Here is a 14264-nt window from a genome sequence, read left to right on the forward strand (position 1 = left end):
AGTCGACGCTGGGCGACGGAGTAGAGCAGGCGCGACGCAGGAGGCAGAAGAACACCAGTAAAGCAGGCGCTGCGGGGCGGCCGGAGCTCTGCAGCGGCGGAGCATCTGGGAGAGCGAGCACCACAAACGAATCTGGAGGTGTCGCTAATTGCCCTGAAGATCCTTCCCTTACTCCGACGAGGTGTTGAAGTTGTGACCGACTACACTGCTCAAATTTTTCATCAACTTCGCACCATACTTCCTCTACCAATATGGCATCTCCACAAGAAGGTATGATCCTGCTGCACTTAAGTTCCGCATGAGATCAAAACGTGTTCATGTGAATTAGACAAGATCCCATTTGCAATTGCATAATCTCAGTATTTAAATCTAACATTTGGTATCAGTAGCATGGTTGGATCTGATTACATGAATCGATTTGATAATCCGCAATAGATTAATCACACTGAGCAAGGAATTACAAACTTGATAGAACTTGCCTGAAAATCGCGCATTTAGCCATCCGGCCACGCACATTAGCGTGCTGTTCCTGCAGACGTGCGCCTCAGAGTGGTTCTGCTGTCGCCGAGTGCCTCAGGTCGTGCATGCGGCGCCGTGCGCATCCTCGGGCTGTACTCCCGCTGTTGTGCGCCACAGACCTGTGTTTCTTCCCGCTGCACCGCGACTTAGGATGGCGCTCCCTCCGCCGCCATGCGCGCCGACTGCCACTCATCAGGTCCGAGCGCCGCCGTCTTCGGCTCTTCGCGATGTCGCTCATGCAACTCGCCTCATGGTGGTGCTTCTTCCGCTGCGTGCATCAGGCGTCAGGTGAGCGCATCGCGCCGTGCTGCCGCCACCACGCGCATCAGGAGCCACGCGAGCGCCGCACGTCGCCGTCGGCATTAGTTGCCATGCGCATCATGCCGCCTCTGGACGCCGCACGCAACAGGGCGGTGCTCCGGCTGCCGTGCGCGTTGGACGCAATAGCGAGGGACGTGGCGCATGAGCACTTTCCTTGGACAGCCGGCTCATCTACTATATCTAAATAGGAGCCCCCACTACCTGATTTTCCTGCCTTCTGGTGCGTCCACGTCACCCCAATTATTTTCAGTCGTTTGTTTAGCCATGTATGGCTCAGATCCGGAGCTGATTTCCCCATGCTCCATGCCCCTCTGGTTGACTCCTCCTTCGTCGACCCGCAGAAGTGGAAGCGGAAGCGAAACTTCCTCCAACTGAAACGTGCGACGGAATCCCCTCTACTCATTAAGCTGGCCGCCCCGTCTCTCCCTTTCCCCATCTCCCTCTCCTCAAACGACACCCATGCGGCGACGAACGCAGGAGAAATCAGCCGCCTCTAGGGTTTGCGGCCGCTGTCGGCAGCAGAACCGGTGGCTACGGCGGCGATGGCGGGGCAAGGGCAGGTGCGCAAGGCAATCGATCTGGAGTATGGGTGGAACTTCAAGCACAAGGGCATCATCTATAGGATCATCAACATCTTTGAGCGCAAGCTGGAGTTGTAGTTCAGCTCTACACGTAAGTCACCTCCAAGGCCTGAAGGACAGGTCCGATTTGATTCATTGCTGGTCAGGGCTTCCGCCCATGTTTGTCCTTTTTTTTAGCACAACACAAATATGGAGCCCTCGCCAAGGCGGCCGATATCACTAGTAGAAAAAGAGGCTTCCATACGCCCCCATTAGTCCCCAAAATAATCGAACCGCGACCAAAGGGGTCTTTAGTCGCGGTTCGGGAGGAGATCCGCGACCAACTATCTGGGCCCAGCGCGCTCGGTCGACAGCTGGCGGACGGGAAGGGATTTAGTCTCGGTTGGCCTGGCCAACCGGGACTAAAGGTCCTCAGGTTGACCCGAAGGCCTTTAGTCACGGTTGGCCAGACCAACCGGGACTAAAGGTTAGTCCTTTAGTCGCGGTTGGCCAGACCAACCGGTACTAAAGGGCCCATCAAACTCTACCCCCCCCCCCGACCGCCTTTTCAGTTTTAGAAAAACCAAAAGAAAATGATGGAAATGTCAAAAAAATAAAATAAAATAAGTTTCTCATGTGATATGTGGTCTAGTTGTTAGGAAAATTAACAAATATGAATTTCGACTTTATTTGCAAAATCTCTCTGTAATTTCTTAAAATGGGCATAACTTTTGCATACGAACTCGGATGAAAAAGTTTTTATATGAAAAATCATCTACTCGAAAAGTTACATCCGAATTTAACAGGGGGAACCTCGTCAAACATTTTCAAAATCCTCAAAAACCTAACAGAAAAAAGATACGGGGCTTTTAAGATCTGGAGAGGCAAAAAAATTCAAAAAATTTCAAATTGTGGTCAAACAATGGTCAAACTAATTATTCTAGAATATTAGTGTTACTAAATAATTATTTCAGTTTTTTTAAATTTTGGTCAAATCTGGTCAAACTATGGTCAAACAGTGGTCAAACAATGGTCAAACTAATTATTCCAGAAATATTAGTGTTACTAAATAATTATTGTTTTTTAAAACAATAGTTTCAAACTCAAACAGTGAAATGTGTCACTTCATGCTCAAGCTAAATTCCTGAGGGTTAATAGAATTGACATCCTACTATTGTTAGAAAAACAACAAGTGCAGACTTGGAAACGAGGGAGAATAGAACCCGGAAGTTAAGCGTGCTCAGGCTGGAGTAGTGAGAGGATGGGTGACCGTCCGGGAAGTTAGATGATTTGGAATGATGAGGGGTGATTAGAGATTAGAGGATAAATTGAGCAGTGATGAGGGGTGGTGATTAGAGATTAGAGGTTAAAATAATTCAGAAATTTGAAAATAAAAGAAAATTAAAAAAAATCGCAAAAAAACCAGGTTTAGGGGGGCTAAAACCCTAAACCTGCGGAGGAGGCCTTTAGTCCCGGTTAGCCACGAGAACCGGGACTAAAGGTCCTCCGCCACGACGGACCCCTGGCGCCCACGTGGACGGGCCTTTAGTCGCGGTTCGTAAGAGGCGCGACTAAAGGGGGGGGTCTTTAGTCGCGCATATTTAGTTCCGGTTGCACAGCCGGGACTAAAGGCCTTTGCGAACCGGGACTAAAGGCCCATTTTCTACCAGTGTATACATCTGTTGGCGCAGCGGCTCGACGGTGATCACCGGCGACACGACCAGAGAGGAGGAGGAAGAACACAGAGAGTTTGCCGGCACACGAACGCCCCCCGCACGAACGGGTTCTTTGTATTTCTCCTCGAGCACGAACTCGATCTCCTCAGCGACTCACACAGGGGGGAGAGGGTTTTGTACCCGCGCTCACGGACATGCCCGTGCTGCGCCTCAACTCACCCACCTCCCACTCGCCACGCCCCGCACGCTCTAGCTCGCGCGCGCCCATCGCGCTCTGACGCGATCGCCGCGGCCATTCCGCGCGCCCTACGCGGCCCACGCCCTGGTCCTACGCTAACTAACCCGCGCACACACGCGCTAACTCACGCACACACGCACACCTACACTTGGGAGCGCACTCACGCACCCAAGTCTGCTCCGGCCCGAGCCGGACGCGGCCACTGCACGCACGCACGCGCTCGCCGTATCTAAACCCTAGCCGAGGCTTATTGCCTACATTTCACCTCCTAAGCCGAGGCTCAGAGCAAACCCCGTCCTCGACGTCGCCGTCGACCAGCAGCGCACGCTCCACCGCCGCCGCCTTGCGCAGCTCCGGGCAATCGCGCTTGAAGTGGCCGCGCTCGCCACACTTGTAGCAGCGGCCACGCTTGTTGCCGCCATCTCGCGTCGCCACGTTGCGCGCGTCGTCGTCCCGAGCTCCCCCTTGACGCCGCTCTCGCGCTCGCCACTGCGCCGCCGTGTACAGGAGCTGCCCGTCCGCCCTCTCGCCGCTGCTCTGCCCGCGACGCCGCACCCGCTCATTGAATGCGCGCAGCCGCCCGAGCGCCTCGTCGTACGTCAACTCCTCCAGGGCGCAGAACTGCTCGGTGCCGGCGACGATGGGGAAGAGGCGGTCCGGCACGGTGTCCAGGAGCTTCTTCACCAGCTCCGTCTCGCCCAGCGTCTCGCCCAGGCCCGCGAACCGCGCCGCCATGCCCGCAAGCTGTCCGGCGTACGCGTCCAGGGACTCGCCGTCCTCCATCTTGAGCCGATCCATCTCGCCGCGCGCACCCGCTCGGCACCGACGAAGCGCACCTTCAGAGAGTCCCATACCTCTCTGCCGGTGGCTTTCGTCACCACCGAGAGCAGCACGTCCTCCGGCAGCCCCGACAGGAGCATCGCCCTCGCTGTCTTGCACTTTTTGGCGTTCACCGCCGCGTCGGCCGCCGGCGCCACCGCCTCCCACAGCGTGTGGGCATCAAGGATCGCTTGTGCCTTGATCGCCCACACGGTGTAGCCATCCGGCGCGAGCACCGGCATCCCCATGGACACCGATCTGCCCGCCCTGCCTCCGCCTTGTGGAACCAGAGCCATCGCCGGCGATCTCCATCAGCTCGCTCCCTCACCTCGCTCTGATACCAAATGTTGGCGTAGCGGGCTCGAGCACTCGACAGTGATCACCGGAGACACGACCAGAGAGGAGGAGGAAGAACACAGAGAGTTTGCTGGAGCACGAACGCACCCCCCCCCCCACGAACGGGTTCTTTGTATTTCTCCTCGAGCACGAACTCGATCTCCTCAGCGACTCACATAGGAGGGGGAGAGGGTTTTGTACCCGCGCTCACGGACATGCCCGTGCTGCGCCTCAACTCACCCACCTCCCACTCGCCACACCCCGCACGCTCTAGCTCGCGCGCGCCCATCGCGCTCTGACGCGATCGCCGCGGCCATTCCGCGCGCCCTACGCGGCCGACGCCCTGGTCCTATGCTAACTAACCCGCGCACACACGCGCTAACTCACGCACACCTACACTTGAGAGCGCACGCATGCACCGAAGTCTGCTCCGGCCCGAGCCCGACGCGGCCACTGCGCACACGCACGCGCTCGCCGTGTCTAAACCCTAACCGAGGCTTATTGCCTACAACATCTACGAGTACATCTTCCTCCCTTACCAGCTGCTCAATATTCTAGATCTAATGATGTGTTTATTAATCCGCAACCCACAGACTCTTGCTTCCTACCCATTCAATTTTTTCATGTACCAGATTCAAGGAGCAATTACCTCACTCATCTTGATCTGCCATATCCTTTTTCTCAGTCAGCTTTGATGACGATTTGGATAACTAGCTAGATTTATGTGAAAATTCTGTACCCTTCGTCTAAAATTAATTTATCATGTATGTTTGGACATTTTCATTTGATGGTTTTATGTCGTATGGGCAATGATTTCTTATGATGAGATTGTGTCCTTTGTAGATAAGCATCACGAATGGGCATAGTTGAATGAAAGTGTCAGGTATGCGCTACTACATTTTTTAATTGATTATGTTACTATGCGACTAGCTCGAGCTAGCTTGTGGCCATACTTCTCCATGTCTTATGTAGAATCAATATATTGCTATCATGATTTAACTTTATGCCAAGTGAACATTCAGTCTGCCTAGATTAATCTTAGGATGCAGCATGTGCTTTATGACCCAACTAGGGATTGGACAATAGCTGTTTGTTTTTGGTCGGTTATAGTTTTTCTCTCAGTTCTGTGAAGATGTGAAATATTTAAGAGACATTTTTCTTAGTTAGGCTTTCAAGCAATCCAATATTTAGCAATCCTATTCAAAGAACTATTTACTTTCTCCTTGCAGAAGGGACATTGTATTTCATAGGTAAGAATAGACACTCTAGCATCCAGTAGATGTGAACCCTGTTTCACTTTTGCCAAACGTCTTTGGAATTTCAGACACTCGCGGTAGTTTTAACCCATTTTGATCTCCATATTGGGATATCTCTGTCATCATGTTCAACTTATGATACCGACAAGCTAACATTCTTCTTTATGAATGAAAATTGTGAAGCCGTTCCAAGACTTTTGAAGAAAAAAGATCGGTGTACATGCTTCTTAATCTCGAAGAATTGCTGCATACCGCAAGTGTATTGGTCGTCATCTCAACATCCCACCGATGGAGCAGGATCGGTTTTCTCTCGCTGATCACCTATGCCTTAAGAATTCCAGTTTTGGCATCTATTCTTGCCGTATTAGTTCTCATGCTGGACATTCAACTTATAGCCTTTGCTAAACATTGCTCACCATTTTTTGTCCTTCTTTTGGTCTCTCACACATGTAATCTTAAAGGACTGGATTGACACCAAGGCATATACATTTGACATTTCACCATATTGTACAGCTGGCAGTGTAGTAACTCATTGATAGATCGTATTGGTATTTGGCATTGCACACTAACGTTAGAACCAAACAATAGTGGCGTACCATCGTTGCCATTTAAGGAGCTCTGTAGGGTGGCTAATTTATCTTCGTTGCTGCCATCTAACATTGAGCTATTCATTTTTACAATATATATTTACGTGTTATTTAATTTAAAAAAAAATTATAGCATACTTTACCGCAGCAACGCGCGGGGTATCACCTAGTTTTCGTAACAGCCGCACCGCTCGATCCGTTTTCCCCCAATGGTAGCGGCGGCGGAGCAGGGAGCTGGCTGCGCTCGATTAGGGATTTGGCTTTGCGGTCCTCGTAAGTGAGTAGTCTGGCACTAACTAATTTGACTGGGCATCAGGAACCACGCCTCCCCCGCGTCGTCTCTCTGAGGCGACTCGGGCGGGCACCCCCGCCAAGCACCGCCACAGCCTCTTCTCCGGCCACCGCGCCTCGCCGCCGCCGGCAAAACGACGCCGGGCAAAGCCCCGCGAAGGCTGGCGGCGGCGGGATCCATCCAGCGTCGTTCTCTGGGTCCTGCTGCCCCTTCCCTCACCCGCGTCGGGGCTCCAGATCTGGCCTCGTGCTCCCTCTGCTCCGCTTCCCCGGCGTCGGCCGGCGCCCTCCTTCCAGATCCGGCCGGCGTGCCGCGGCTGCGGGCATCCAGCGCCCACGGGGTGGCTCCCGTGGCCAGGCCTCGTGGCTGCCTCGGCGGCGGCTGCACCGGCTGTAGCCTGCTGGGCTCGATGCTGCGCCCCGTCTCCCCTGCTCCGCGCCTTGCGCCGGCCTCCGCCGCCTCCCGCCCTCATCCGTCCGCCGTCGTCGAGGTCTGCCGGACGTCACACCTTCCCCGCGGATCAAAACTTCCGCGCCTTCCCACCTCTGTTGCCGCCCGTTTTGTCGTCGCCGTGCTCCTCCGTGCGCTCACCAAACGAAGGTGGCGTCGTGACTCCTGTCTCTGGAGCCCTCCACCTCCTAGTTTCCCCCGGGGGGCGCTGCACCGGTGGTCCTCGCTGGTGCCCTCGGCGTCAAGGGTGCCAGCCTGTGTTGCTCCGCCGGTGGGATTCACCTGGATCTGGGGCCGTCCATTCCAGCGCTACCCTGCGCTATTGGCGGCTGCTTTGTGGCTAGTCGCGTGGCGGATGTGACCAGGGATGGGGAGAAATCCTTGGTCGGCCTGCTGCTGGCCGAGACAGCGGCGACGCTTCCCGTCGTTCTCCATCTTGATGGCGTTGTCTTCATCCCCCGGTTTTGTGATGTTTGGGGTGTGCTCTGTGGAGTTCTATGCTTGGTGATGCCCTTCGACTACACCGGTGGCACACAGGTGCCGTGGCGTCGTCTGGGCCCGGCGCGACCGTTCGAATATACCCCATGACACAGGTGGTGGAGGCCGGTGCATTATGCTGACGAATTATGTTCTGTCCAATGCATATGTTGTGAAGAAGTACATGAGACTTCAGTTTGACAGGGAAGCAGAGGAGAACTATGAGGAGAAGCGGACACGAATAGCAAGACTTATTTGATATTTTCGAGTAAATGTGTAATACTAAGCCAGTTACTAATTTGGTTCATCTACATTTCAGGGTAGACCTCTCTATAAAGCCAACTTAGCTATGGAGCATCATGCTGGTAAGATATACAACGGGCTACGTTCGAGCAGCTCGGGCATATACTGTATGAGTGCAGCACATACCAAGTGGATGAGCTTGAGAAGGGGAAACTTTATCTTGCAATTCACACGGAGGCTGCAAGGAGAGAAAAGTGGTGCATGGTGCCATATAAGTTAAATTTACTTGAAGAGGTGAGTAATTCGACTGCAGTTTGCACACATGGGGCTCTTAGGGCATTTCTAACCGATCCCTTATCCGGCCATAAGGGAGTATATTTGGCCTTTTTCTCCTCTAAACTGCACCTGACCGATCCCTTATAACGGTTAGTGGAGTAATTTTTTTACTCCATCCTCATGAGGTGGCGAACATGGACCGGGGTTGTGGAGATAGTTGGTGGAGAAAGAAGAAGATGTTGACTGATTTATTGATAAAAATGTAGATTGCATATGCGCATATATGAAATATGATATACATTATATGCGCAATCAGATAAAAATCTATATGTGTGAAATTTAATATGCATTTTATTCATAGGTGTAATAAAAAAAATCACCCGTGGCAATACACGAGCGTTCTACTAGTGCTTCGTCATTTTTAAGGCCTCACAATCTATTAAGGTCTTCGATTTATAATTGGGTCACCCGATTTTGACAGGGTCAACAATTTCTCAAGGAGCTCTCCTATTTAATTCTTTTAATTCACTATGTTTCCTAATTTTGAATCTTTTTCATTCAATTGAGGTTTTCAATTGTGGATTGGGTTTACGATTTTGATCGGGTCAACAATTTTTCAAATCAATCGGTAGCAGCCAGCCTACAAAAACATCTCAATCCCATGCACCCTCCAATTGCCTAGAAAAAAGAAGTGACAACATGTGATATTATAGCACCAATATAGTACATGCAGCCATCAACGCAGAAATTTCCCGACATAAATTTACGTTAGTTTGCGGATAACACAAAACCACACCACGAAATACCCATCAATCGCCGCATTTTATAAATAAAAATGAAATACACTCCATCATCTCCCTACCCGCCAAACTAAATATTTCACCAGTTTCAAAATTTAAGGGGTATTAGTTTTTTCGAAAGTCAAAATTCTTTAACTTTGACCAAGTTCAGAGCAAAAAATATCGACAATATTATAAAAAGTATGAAAATTCATTTCATGATGAATCTAATCATACAGATTAGACATTATCGATTTTGATATATTTCTCTACAAATTTGAACAAACCTAAAAGGTTTGATTTTTCAAAAAAAATCAATACACCTCATATTTGGAAATAAAGTGAGTATTTTTTTTAAGAAATCCAACAACACCAACGGCGCAGCAAAGTGCGCCCTACCCTTCTACTACCTCTGTCCCATAATATAAGAACATCTAGTGTCAAAAACGTTCTTATATTATGGGACGGAGGGAGTAGTTCATATACCACACCCCATTAAAGGTCAAGTTGTAGCCACACACATATGAGAGAGAGGAGACTGTGGAGTGAGTGAGAGTGCGCGAAAATGCGCAGGGGCGCGCAAGAGCGGAGGCACACACTTGCACGACCCAGTAAGTGCGACCGTTCGCGTCGTGATTCATGCACTTGTGTGTACTAGAAAATTGTGAAAACCCACTGGTAGTTGATATACATCAGAATACGGTCGAGTATTCATGTCGGTCGTGTACAGATACGTGGTATGTACTATTGTATTATCCCTTCTTTGACTACGGATGGACCTTATATGTTTACTTCTTCGCTTCCTGTTCATCTCCTTACTCCTGTCCTACATTTTTAATCTGGACGAACTCTTTTTCTCCTGTACATCGCCACTGTTGTTTCATCTTCTCTCATCCGATTCTTTCTATTCCCTTCACATTCATGTAATTTCTTTGCTTTGCTGCTTCACCTACTGTGGGTATTCTGTGCACTATCAATATGGGATCTTTTCGAGAGGAGTTTAATGGATTAAAGTTGCAATTCGACAGGTAATTTATTGTGTTACTTCTTCTCTTCTACTACTATTCTTACTTAGTCACATAGGTCACTCCTATCTTTCTATCTGCCATTTTATCGATACAGATTTGCAGACCTCAGGTTATCTGATGCAAAGTCTTGTTTACTATCTCACTTTGTGCGGACTACTTTGATGTTACTAACATTCAATCATCACACGATTCTGAATCGGCAACTGGGGAATATGGTTGTCTTTCACAACAAACTTTTTTTTTACAGACCCACAGATTCAGGAATCTGAATCTGTGCCTTCTCTCGATTCAGTGCCAATGGATATGTGAGTTTATTCTGAATACAACATCAACATACTAGGTGATTCTGAAATATTTTCCTTCCATATAAGTAGTTTATTTCTGCATCCTCAAGTTATGTTATCTAAAACTTGTTGCATTTAAGTTTCGTTCGTGTTACTTAACTAGTTCTTAATGTCATCATGTACTGTAGCTTTCAAAATTTTATGCATTCTAAACTTAGTGCTGATTGTGATACTGATTCTAGTTTAGACCAAATGTCTTCGCTCTCTAATATGAGTATGCCTCCCAGTCCAACTTCGTCTGATATACCTCTGCCAGTCAGTAACGAATATAATAGATTGTCTCAACTTTTTTCTCGGTACAGACTTCTATTCCAGTCATTTCTACAAATGTTGATCACCAATTGGATTTTTATAAAATTTTAGTTTTCTTTCTCACTTATTTTGCTTACTTTTTTCGGTTGTCAAGAGAATGTAAATTATACTCATATCTGCTCACAGCCGATAGATGATGAACATGAGGGGGAACCTGATCCTAGTGACACTGCTGACTACAACAGAGTTTCACAAGAATTTGAAGGGTACATACTTTCGTGTGATTTGTGTCATATGTATCTTTCTTTCGTGCCCTGTTTCTATGACGGTTCTTTCTGTTATTTACTCCCCCTGTTAACATTATTTCAGATGACACATCAGTCTTCATTCTACCAATGTCTCATTTGATTCACTTGATGTTCTGTCCGATGTTCCTCCCTTGATATTGCTCAGTTTCACTCTATGCCTTCACCACAATCACCTCAATCAGTGCATACTAATGCTTCAGATGATTCCACTACAGGTAATTAACGCTTGTCATCTTCTATGCCAATAGATGAAAAAAATGATGCCGACGAGCAAACATGCACCGGCAACTCATATGTAAATCCTCTACCTTCCTACAAATTTGCTGTCACGAGTTTGTAAATCCTGTCCTCTATATTTCTAATTTTGAAATTCTTTACCAGGTCACATGACAATTCCGTTCCACATGTTCAGCCAGCAAAGAATTCTCGGTTTTGTGCTCTCCGAAAATCATTATATGCCTATTCAACATGGACAACAGAAACTAGTATGTGTGAATCTATCAGAACATGCTTAAATACTCTCACCGAGGGATATAACTTCTAAAATTAATACAATTGGGAGATGTCTTTGGCATCTGGTATGGAAAGAGTTGGAAGAATTCTAAGAAAATTCATGCAATGCAAGAATTCAACTGCCTATGTGGAGTATGTGAATTTGGCGTCGCAGAACCCGAGGGGACATGCCTGGGAGGTGGATTATGCGGTGTGAGAGGGGGAGGAGGGAGTCTGACAGCGAGTGAGGTCAACCCGGCGTATGGAGACGAGGGACCGCTAACCCAAATTCAAATACAAACACACTAATAGATATCATATAATTACAGTTGGGCCGAATTTTTTTATTGGACAATGATGCTCTTGGGCTTTTAGACGACCCAAATCGCTTCAACCGTTGGATCACCCAGATAATACACCCCCTTTTGTGTACTATATATAATGCACCGTAAATTTCCCTTTATAAATGTAAAATACCATTTGCCAAACTTTTTGTGGAATTCACCCTAAACGGTATAACTTTACATTGTAGGGTTGACGAAATATTTTTGAGTTACTTTATCCATGGCAGTAGCTTCTCTGTACAGTTCCAGCGCTTCCTCCAATGTATTGGCGTCTGATAAATGCCACAATCTTCTCTTGGGGTGAGGATGATCAGCTTCTAGGATCTCTTTCCGTAGAGTATGATCTCCTACAATCTCGGTTGCCTTCCCAATGAATGCAAGGGCATTGCGTGGATGGAAACCAGCAGCACCAAGTAGTAAGGTTCCAATGCGATCTGCCTCTATCTCCATACTACATACGTAAGAGACAATCATGAAGAGATTCTAGTTAACATGAGATCCTTGCATGTGCTTCATATTAAACAAGGTAAGCAATTTCATTCTGCAAAAGAGTTCCCATGAGGGGGGGGGGGGGGGGGGGGGGGGGCTGATCGTTACCATACTAGTTAAGGCTGAACTCACAAAGTTCCATGTGGTGAGGATTGGCTTAATTACTCAGTAATCAGGACGACCAATTTTCAAAATAAAATGATACTCCCTCTATCCATATATATAGGGTCTAATACGGTTTTCAAGGTTCCGTTTGACCATTGACAAGATTAACAATACATGAAATGTATGATATAAAAACTATATCATTAGAAACTCTTTTCAAATATGAATCTAACGATATGCTTTGTGGAACACACATGTGATATATTACTATTCTAACACATGGTCAAAGGGAACCTCAAAAATGTATTAGGCTAAAACTGGAATGATCATTATCACTTTTCATTCTTTCTCAGAATTGTGCTAAATGATCATTATCACTTTGCTTAAAGATCATGATAGCATCTCTAAGTTGTAATAGCAAGAGGATAACACTTTCCAATAAAAAGTTCCTTACACTTATTCCAAGAAACAATTTTACTTTTAGATAAATAAAATTGTAACAATTCTTTAGCTCTACCCCTTAGTGAGAAAAGAAACAATTTCAAGTTTCACATAATCTGCCTCCCCATCTCTGTATTTTTGCATATCATGGATTTCAACAAATTTACGTAGAGAACAAAGGACATGGCTACACATTGCAGCTTTTAAGTTTTACAACAAAAAAAATCGAAAAGAGGGGAAAACCCTCCGCCGCTGCATGCGGTCATGCACACAACCATAATATTTTTATTTTTTAGATAAAAAATGACATTTTTCAATCTAATTAAATTTTAATCACAAAATATAATAATCAACACGAAAAATTAATGTGACATCTAGGAGAAAAAAAAAGTGAAGCAGTTATTATACATACCGATGTAAGAAGCTCCGACGTAGGATTGCAGGCAACCACAGCCTACTCATGATATCCGCCTGGTGCCTTGCAATCAGGTGCCCAACCTAAGCAAAAATGAGCGACAACAACGTACGTCGTTAGATTGAATCCACTTGCTAGCTAGAAACACATCAACCCAGCATTGCACTACGTCTTACGAGTACATAGGCTTAAACCCCTAGGGTACGTACCTCATGTGCAAGAGCGAAGGCGATTTCGCCGTCGTTCTTATACCAGTCCAGCAGTCCGGTGAAGACTATAATCTTGCCACTGGGCGCGGAGCCTACAGTGACGTTATCATGCCTGGCCAGGACCAGCTCCCAGCTGCCGTTGAGGCCATGGAGGTGCCTCGTGTGTGGCTGCGGTGCCCACGGCTTGTTTCCTTTCTGAGTGACACGGAGCATGGGGGCGTCACGGCTGTCGTAGACGCCCAGGCCACGGTTGGCGGCGTGGATGATTCTCTCGGCGATGAGACGGACGCGGACGCTATCCGGATGGCATGGGTCGACCGTCTTATGCCTGTGCTTGGCCATCTCCTCGGCGAAGAGGGACTCGCCGAGGTCGCGCTCCTTCTGGGGAGATAGGACGACCAGGTGGGAGCGGTTGGTGCAGGGCACGACCTCGCGGTCGCATGTGGCCATCACCGCGGAGCTCAAGCCGATCGCCGTCGCCGCGGCGACCTTCCGAGGGTCGTCGTACCAACGGTACTGCCGACGAAGCGGCCGCAACATAGTCGACGCTGGGCGACGGAGTAGAGCAGGCGCGACGCAGGAGGCAGAAGAACACCAGTAAAGCAGGCGCTGCGGGGCGGCCGGAGCTCTGCAGCGGCGGAGCATCTGGGAGAGCGAGCACCACAAACGAATCTGGAGGTGTCGCTAATTGCCCTGAAGATCCTTCCCTTACTCCGACGAGGTGTTGAAGTTGTGACCGACTACACTGCTCAAATTTTTCATCAACTTCGCACCATACTTCCTCTACCAATATGGCATCTCCACAAGAAGGTATGATCCTGCTGCACTTAAGTTCCGCATGAGATCAAAACGTGTTCATGTGAATTAGACAAGATCCCATTTGCAATTGCATAATCTCAGTATTTAAATCTAACATTTGGTATCAGTAGCATGGTTGGATCTGATTACATGAATCGATTTGATAATCCGCAATAGATTAATCACACTGAGCAAGGAATTACAAACTTG

General features: G+C 48.1%; 1 protein-coding gene across 1 annotated transcript; it reads right to left on the reverse strand.

Moving 5' to 3' along the window:
* Positions 1-11774: 11774 nt before the first annotated feature.
* Positions 11775-13796, reverse strand: LOC141022502 (mitochondrial metalloendopeptidase OMA1-like). Its single transcript, XM_073498761.1, has 3 exons — positions 13257-13796; positions 13045-13130; positions 11775-12048 (listed from the first exon to the last, which is right to left on the reverse strand). The coding sequence occupies exons 1-3, from the start codon at positions 13794-13796 to the stop codon at positions 11775-11777; spliced, it is 900 nt and encodes a 299-aa protein (XP_073354862.1).
* Positions 13797-14264: the final 468 nt, after the last annotated feature.

The sequence above is a fragment of the Aegilops tauschii genome, chromosome 5 (assembly GCF_002575655.3).
Source record: "Aegilops tauschii subsp. strangulata cultivar AL8/78 chromosome 5, Aet v6.0, whole genome shotgun sequence".
Taxonomy (NCBI): Eukaryota; Viridiplantae; Streptophyta; class Magnoliopsida; order Poales; family Poaceae; genus Aegilops; species Aegilops tauschii.

Bases quoted from the DNA above. Each gene is read 5' to 3' on its own strand.
- LOC141022502 (XM_073498761.1), bottom strand. From the start codon at position 13,796: ATGTTGCGGCCGCTTCGTCGGCAGTACCGTTGGTACGACGACCCTCGG. The intron at 13,131-13,256 runs GTACGTACCCTA...ATTTTTGCTTAG, and splicing joins CCTTCGCTCTTGCACATGAG to GTTGGGCACCTGATTGCAAG. The intron at 12,049-13,044 runs GTATGTATAATA...TTACGTATGTAG, and splicing joins CGTCGGAGCTTCTTACATCG to TATGGAGATAGAGGCAGATC.